Source organism: Centruroides sculpturatus, unplaced genomic scaffold (genome assembly GCF_000671375.1).
Source record: "Centruroides sculpturatus isolate CEXI.00-Female unplaced genomic scaffold, Cexi_2.0 scaffold1675, whole genome shotgun sequence".
NCBI classification, from domain to species: domain Eukaryota; kingdom Metazoa; phylum Arthropoda; class Arachnida; order Scorpiones; family Buthidae; genus Centruroides; species Centruroides sculpturatus.
The window spans coordinates 136877-146005 of NW_019385881.1; the positions used below are offsets into that span (position 1 = coordinate 136877).

General features: G+C 29.2%; 1 protein-coding gene across 1 annotated transcript in view; it reads left to right on the plus strand.

Annotated features, from left to right (window-relative positions):
* The window catches only part of LOC111612372 (oocyte zinc finger protein XlCOF28-like), a 29610-nt gene extending 20934 nt beyond the window's left edge, over positions 1 to 8676 (plus strand). The window contains exon 10 of the mRNA XM_023353576.1: positions 8451 to 8676. Within this exon, the coding sequence (XP_023209344.1) occupies positions 8451 to 8631 (181 nt within the window). The 3' untranslated portion in view covers positions 8632 to 8676. The remainder of the gene's footprint in view (positions 1 to 8450) is intronic.
* The last annotated feature ends 453 nt before the right edge of the window (positions 8677 to 9129 follow it).

Sequence of the window (9129 nt, forward strand, 5' to 3'; positions counted from 1 at the left end):
TCAAGCTTTTGATAAAGTCTTAAGTTGCTTGTAGATATTCAATTTTTTTGATTCTTTACTAAAGCGTTTCAATTATATGTTATTTAGTAGATTGGCGTTGTTCCGAGGAAAAATGTTTGTATGTGTTAGTAGGAAACTTTTCTCAGTTGATAATCAACTGACTGTTCAGATAACAAATCAAAAGTGTAGTAATAATTCCATGAAAAACACGAGTAGAAAGCACACCATAGACATTTTATAGAGTATTTGTTGATTCTGCTTTTTTCTTTATTATGTTTGTGTTTACAACTGCAAAACGCATTTTTCAGTGATTTCCCAAGAAAAACACTGAAAAATGCGTTTTGTATTTGTACATTTATAAATAACCATAATATAATTATAAGTGATTTTAAAAAATGTAGTTTTATTTGCAGTGTATCTTTGAGGATAGACGATGGTCGAAGGGGTAAACTGGTGGCGGAGGAGAGGGAGAAGGGAAATAATACTAAAACTTAACTTACATAACATAATGTAATAATAACTTAAAATTAACTTAACACTAATTTTTTAATCTTCTTTGTTTTATATATTTTTATAAAGTTTTTTATTCACAGTTTTTGTTCTCTTTCCTTCACTTCCACCAGCACTTTCACTGGAGAGAAGTCTCTTGGTAAAATATCTATCCAAAAAGGTTTGGCTTTGCCTACTTTTTAAAATATTTCTAAAATGATTTAGGCAAACGTCATTACTCCGAGCAGCAATACAGTGTGAACCTTTTCTGGATGTTTCTTTTCAATAAAATCAGTCACTTTCTGATAATACTTCAAGATTTCCTTTATCGAGTAAGATCTTTCCATGATGAAGAAAAAAGAGGTTATCCGGAAGAAAGGCTTCTGTTGTACTATTTTAAATGCAATTGTTTGTTTTCAGCAACGTTTAGTCTTCATTGAGTATTTAAATGTACAGTCGACCCCCCTATAAGATAGAGATACGTTCCATTCTCTAGGAATCCGCTTTCTTACGAATCCTTCCAATCACAACCCGACACGTGTCAAGTTTACGGACTACGGCTGTTTGAAAGATTTTCTTCCATAAAATTAATCGATTCTAGACTAATCCGACTCAACATTTCCAAAATACGTATATATTTTTTGGGAATAATCCGTATAAACTACGCTATAAACAAAAAATTGTAGGATTACTTACCGAGTGTCACCATTCGACATTGCCATTGCTCAACATTGTTTTCGTCGCGGAACAGCTCAGCAAAGAGCGGCCGATTTCTAACAACTTATTTTTCTGTGAAAACTTCGTAGAACTTCGGAGACATCATTAATATAAATAATTTTAATCGCCGTTGAATAAGAAATGTTTCTTTCACAAGAAATGTATAAAATTACAGTACTGTATTAGACTTACGGTACCTAATTTACATACTGACAGACGATAGTTAGCGTAAAAATCTCCGTAGCGTGGCGCCACGCTAGACGGCGGAAATTATATATTTAATTATAACAAAGTTACAATAAGTTAATATATAATTATATATACAGTACCTAATTTATATATAATTAATATATAATTATATGTACAGTACCTAATTTATATATAATTTATATAATACTGTCCAGACGATAGAAATCTCTCCGTAGCGTGGCGCTACGGACGGCGGGAAAGTAGTTCGGCTTCCCGATGACGTTTGAGGTGTTTATAGGGAACTTTTACTATTTTTTACGGATACCGGTAGCAATTTTTTCGTAGTTTTATAGGAATCGTAGCTATAGGGACCGTAATTATAGGGGGTCGACTGTATTAAATTAATAACACCGTTGTGAATTCGAATTTGTTATTTCAGATTGGTTCGATTATAGAACGATTGTAAACGTTTCGGAAAATTGATCAAATTGAAAATAGTTCGTTTGATTCTCTGCAATTGTTATCATTGTCAGCAGTAGGTGTTATATAACAATCACTATGGTTGTTGAAATACTGAATATACATGGGTTTGCTTGCGAAACAACCGCAGACGAAGTCGCGGGTAACAGCTAGTAGTTAATAAGAATCTATTTTAATTAAGTTTACAAAGGAATAAATTTTAGTTTTTAATTTAGTACAGGATAATAAGTAATCTAAATTTACAAATGCATACACGGTACGTACTGTACATACTTGTAAATATACATGTCTACAATTTGGCGATGTTTACAGTACATCGCGGACTCTTTATTTGGGAATGTCGTTTGGTCTAACACTTTATAAAATAAGATGATTTTATAAGGTTAAATAACACGTAGTTATTAAAATTATTTTGCGATAATAAAATAAACTAATTTATATTTAGCGATATCGAGTGGCGCTGACAACAACGCCAAACAGTAGATATTGGAAATACAGTGGAAAATGCCAATATTGAGCTATTAAAGACCGCTAAATGAGACGACAACACAGAGTCACAGACGTTTTCATATTTCTTTCTTTACGATTTATGATGATTATATTAATTTTTACTCTAAATGTATGTATTTTAATATGATTTCATGTGCTTTTAACACTTTCTGGTGATATTACGACTTCAATAATTGTGGCCGACAGACGTAAAGTCGAATAAAATGACATGACTTTTCCATGTATTTTTTTTTCTTTTTTTGTTTTTCTGGTGTGGCTATTGTTCATAATGTTCGGTAACTTTGATTAATTAATTATGTAAGATTTATCATATTTATCTACATGGACTGACAAGTATATATAACAAACGGGATTATTCGATTTACAGTCATTTAATAATGTTTCTGTCATCTACAATATTGTTTGAGAAGCAGAAATTATTTTGTTATAAGTCGGTAAACTACATGAATTTTTTGCAATGAATAGTCTGATTAATGTTTATTTAAGAAACACTTGCGATTATGCTACTATCGCAGCTAAGTATAACACTTGATTCGAAGTGTATCAACAAGTCACCAATTGCAAAGTACAGGTAGGCCTCCTACAATGCGGTAGCTTTACAACGCGTTTTCGCTCCAACGCGGTTGGGAAAATGCGGAAATTTTCTTACAACACGGTACTTTTACAACGCGGTTTACGGTATTTACAAACGAATTATCTTCACATAACAGAAAAATCGCAACGGATCACGTGTACGAGCCGCAATTTCTTATAACTACAAATCCTAACCGTTACCTCAATTATACTAGTAACCTTTTTCTCAACTGAAGACTTTGTTTATCCTCTTTTTACAAATCGAATACTGCAATCGCCTTGGACTATTTCCTATTGGAACCTCGTTCACTGCTACTAGCACACCAACTCTTATTCTTTGCAGGAGCTCACCTCTGCTGTCTTCACTTGAGGTAGGCTTTTTATACTCTGAGGTGACGTCACTGTTTCTAAATGAGACACTCTCCTCATTTACATACTTACACGAAACATTATCTTTTTTCTTGCTAATCTGGTAGCTTAATTCCCGCTATACTTTGTTAACCTTTTACAGTATTTTGTTGAACAATTATCGGGATGTTTCCTTTAAGGTTTAACAAGTTTCTAAACGTCTGTGGGGACTTTTTCCACTTTCAGTGCGGGCTTACTATCTGCCGCACGGGCGTGCACGTGAGTGCGAGTGCTAGCTATGGCGCTTTCTTTTTTCGTCGGTGAGTTGGTTTTATCTTCTCTTTTTACCTTTCTAAGGTGACGGGTAAAAAAAACCTTCGTCCTAATTAAACATAAATTCCAAACAAAAATATAATAAAAGCAAAATAAAAGTAAATAAAAATAACGCTCGGACTTGGTTCCTTACACAATAAACACCACCTACGTTACATGAACTTCATCTGTCATTTAAGAATTAATTAAGAACTATGTTAAATTTAGAGAGAAACCCATATTAACAATTCTATTTAATTAAAACGTGAATTCTAAAAATACAATTTATTTTTAAAGAAGAAATGAAATAAGAACCGTTGAAGTGTAGGAATGTCTTCAATATGATATTGCTTATGTTTTAGAAATTTCTCATTCGAGCGAGTGCTGAAAGAAGATAAATGACAACGAAATAGTATTACCGACGATTCAAAATTATCGACTTTGTCGTCTGCTTTACATTGTTCATCATCTTTGTTGTTAATATTTGTATTTATTGGTGCAGACGATATTTCGGAAATAAATTATTGTTTTTCAATCTCCAATAAGAACACTGTCTCGAATATATAAAACATATGTACCCGTATGTTTTATGTATATAAATATACATGTATTTCCTGGATTTAACATGTGTTGTGTAACGTTGCACTACAGGCACCATTTGGACAGTTATTCCGCGAATCTACTTGTTTATGATGTGGAGATAATACGATATATAAATAATAATCTCGGAGCAAAGCGCAGACTTCAATTAATTTGTTAATTTAACTTTTACACATAAATAAAAAGTATTAATAGGCAGGAGTAGATTTTAACACAAAAATACAAAATTTTTTTGATTAGGCGTAATCTGCAATGATTTTAATTAAAAATACTTACATCCGAGAAGAGTTATCTGTTGCAATTTCACAAATATTTTACTAAAACAAATCAATTTTAACTTGTAATAAATTGTATCATTGTGTATTAGGTTGTATTATCTATTGAATGTAGATTATCGAATACAATATAGAAAAACTATGCTAATAATTTTTGAAACGTAATTATTATTGATATAAGCTCAATCAGAAAGCTTTAAAATATTTTGAAGAATTTACAAAACAAGGATAAATTTTTTGTATCATTTTATATTTTGTTTATAAGTTTCATATACAATCTGTATATATTTTTGTGAAACAAATTAAAATTTTTAAATCGTCATTTTCCAATATCTAATTCCAAACATTATTTCTGTAACAAAACATGTTGCAATGCAGTTTACTCTATATTGTAGAATTGTAGACTCTAAAAATATGGCATCGTATTACCTATAAATCAGATTAGATTTACGATTTCATTGTGTTCAAGTTGTATTTTATTCATTTTTACGTTCGAATCACCTTTATTACAGTTTCATAAAAGATAAATGAATGTATTCTATTTTATTTTATATTTGCTGTTAACAATGTGTACGACGAACCCTGAAATTTAAGTTTTATTATTTTTAGAATTTCGTACATTAAAACGTAATAATAAGTTTAATTTACATATTAACATTCAAAAGTGATAAATGAAACATTCACAACATAATTTTTCATTAAAATTATTATTTTAATAACTATATCAGTGTATTTCTTTTAATAGGACTTATCATACTGGTGTATAAGATTACAGCCTCACAGTTAGACAGATTAAAATTGTTTTATTTTCAATTACCTGGACACATACAATTTGCGTTTCGGACTTGTACGTTCCTCTTCAGCAGGTATTTGACAAACCAATTCTAAATAAAATTTAAACAAACATAATTTACCGACAATATTTTTCCACAAAAAATTTCTTATGCCTACAATAATAAATTATAAAATTCCTACTATTTTAATGTTCTTTCTTTCTATTCCGTCTATCCTCCAATAATTCATTCCAATTACAATCACAATCAATATTACTTTTAAAACACTCCTGTATTAAAACCAATAATTGTTACATTAAACACTGACATTTTTCGTTAAACGTTGACATTTTTCAATAAACTTTACTATTTTATATATTTGTACATTTAAAACTACTTCCAACTTTCATTTCTTTTTGTCTTTCTTCCCTTTCACTTTGTCTTTGCCAGTCTCTTTCATTCACTATATACGTCACTTCCCTGTTTGTGGCTATCATTCCTCTCCATGATTGGTGTATTTCTCTTCCGTTGTTGTTATTCATTCTATTGTTTTGTTTGATTATATTAATGTGTTCATATAATTGTCGTTTGTAATTATTTTCTTCTTTTTTTTCTTATTTTAACTGATTTTAATATAATTTCACAATTTGTTGAGTTGCAATGTTTCGCTACCGCAGAATTCGCATAATTTCCACGTATTGCTCTGATATGTTCTTTTAAACTTATCTTTAAGTTTCTTTTTGTCTCTCCAATATATGTTTTTTCTGGATTACAATTGCAATTAAACGAATAGACTACACCTTTTTTTTCCATTATATCATTTTCCCCACGTTTTTATAACATAGATGTTTCTTCGTTATATTGACTTTTTCTGGTATTATATTAATTTTCATATCTAATAATTTTTTGACTCTTTCAAATACTTTTGGGATATATCTTATTTTCACAAATTTTTTTCTCTTTATCTATTAATTTTTTTGATTGCTTATTGTTTTCTATATTTTTAACACATTTATTTAACAATGTTTTTGGATAATCATTTAAGATAAACATTTTGATAATATCATTTACTTCTTTTTCCTGTGTTTCTATTTCAGTTGTTCGTTGTCTTATTTTATTGATATACATTTTAAATATATTATATTTCATATTAATCGGTATAATTGATTTATAATTAATTGTTTTTGGAATCTGCATAGGTTTTACATATTTTTTATAAATCAATTTATCTTCTGTTCTTATAATTGTTATGTCTAAATAATTAATACTGTTTTGGTTTTCTTTTTCTAATTCAAATTTGATATTTTCTTTTATTTCATTAGCTTTATTTATAATTGTTTTTTCATCTGTTTTTCTTTTATCAAATATTATAATACAATCATCAACATACCTGCTATAAAATTCTATTCCTTCTATATTTCTGATTTGTTCATCTATTTGTATCATTGCTATTTCTGCCAGTTTTGGACCTATGCAAGTACCCATAGGTATTCCATCCTTCTGGGTGTAGAAATTGTTTCCAAACTAAAAGTAATTGTTTTGGAAAATAATTTTCCATTTTTCCAAATTTGCAAACGTAATTTAAACTGACGTAGACTATAAATACCAGTTATTTTACATTAGAATTCGAAAATCTTATATACAAAATTTAAACGATTTACTTCAAAAATTTTGTTTAAGAGCAATTTTTGTGTACTTGTAAAATTAATATTGTATTTTGACAGTAAAAAGTGTTCTTAAACAGTTTTAATAACAGTTAAAGTGCGCTTAAGTCGTTACAGAAAACGTGTATAAACGTGCTTTAAAACCATTTTTATTTGCAGTGTATAGTTTGCACAAGAGATATTTTTTGATGCGAATTGACAACTTTTCTGTGAAATTAATCTCCGAAATACTTTTAATTACACAGACATATCTATGTACATAAAAAATGTAAACCATATAATTTATTTCTCTTAACATACGCACTAATTCAGTCTTCTATTTCATTTATTTTTCGTTTTTTGCAGAGTGTCTAGAGCTAGCCGCCAATGTCGTCATTATTAGAATAAAATCCACGTGTTTACTTTGTCATCACAAAACAGCATCTTTTTATTGGGAAATTTTACGCGGGTAAAAAGTAGGAACAATGCGTGACTCTTTTTTCAGTTATTGTTCAGCCAAAATTTTAGAAAAATTTTTACGCTTTCTGTTTTATGCAAGATTTTATGGCGATTTCTACGCATGTGTGTTCACGGCCTAAAAATAATAATATAGAAACTTCTCGTACATTTACATTGGATACAAGTTTTTTCTGATGTCTTGCAAACGTGTATTGTTTTAACTGATCTTTCTGTTCATGACTATATTCACAGCCATTATAGTTGTAATTGTATGGCTTGTCATCCGAATAAACTACACGTAAAAACTACACGTTTATGGTCTCACTGTCATAAATAAATGAATAAAAATAATAATTTACAACAATAAAAGTAAAAATATAATTTTGAATATACTCCTTATTTCGGCAGTCCAAATACCCAAAAACTGTAGGCATTCCCATTCGTGTCAACGCACACACTCCTATTGAGTATTACCAAATCCTTGAGTATTACCTTGTTACTGCTTATTGTGCAGATTAAGTAAAATAATAATAATTCAAAAATAAGTTAAACAAGAAACAGAAATAGCGATACTCTACTTGTTCCCTCACATTCGTTTCTTCAATACAGAAGATGTATGTATCGTTTTGTGTTTTCAATTATTTTTAAGTTCGAGGACATGCGCAATTAAACATGCTTAATATAATCAAAACATAACAATCAAGAAATTACATTATTTCGGTGCATTGTTGTATTCTCTTTTAACAATTTCGTCTTGAAATTAATAAACTGAATTTGATAACTGAATCAAAATAAATAAATTCATAATGGTAAGTGTAAACATTCATATAATTTGTATAATACATTTTGAATTTCTTAAACTTTTTTATTAGAAATTCACGGAATAACACAAACTGACAATTTGAATTTTGTATCGATGATAGAGTACATATTAACGTAATCTTACAATATTACCACATAATAATACAATATTAACATAATAATATAATATGTAACAATAATTTATATTATCGAGAATAATTTTTATTTAAGTTTTTTACTAATTATTTATATTTTTTCAACGCATTGTTTTAAAACGACAGAAAACATCCATGCCCGACATGTGGGAAGACATTTCTTCGTGAAAGTCATTTGCAAGTACACATGCGAATTCACACGAATGAAAGGCCGTATGAATGCAATTTGTGCGAAAAAAGCTTTACGCAGAAGGGTCATTTAACAAGGCACATGAAAGTGCACTCGGATGAAAAGCCGTTCAAGTGAAATTACAATGGCTGTGAAGAAAGCTTTACACGGAAAGAATACTTTCAAGAAGACATGTACGCATTGCATTCTGATGAAATTTTATCTAAAGTAAATATTACGACAAGTTCCTATATTTTCATTTTCGTTTTTATTTCTCAATTATCGAAACGATATAAGTTATAAAATAAGCAGATACAATACAATTGTACAGGATAATATAAAACCGTCATTTAATATTTCAAACAATACTGGAGCAACTGTGTTTATTTACACGAACAAATATTAAAATAATAATGTCAATAAGCATCTGTAAATATCATTATTGTTATTTTGGCGCTGGAAAATTTAGTTGTTTTATATTAGTTTTCACCTTCGATAAAAAAACTGTAAATTAATTACGTTTCTTTGTATTTTTGTGCAAACCCGTTTTCTGTATTTTACCTTTGTTAATTAATCACACATAAACATTTATAAAATGGCATAGACTTTACCATAATAAATTTATCAGTGTAATTA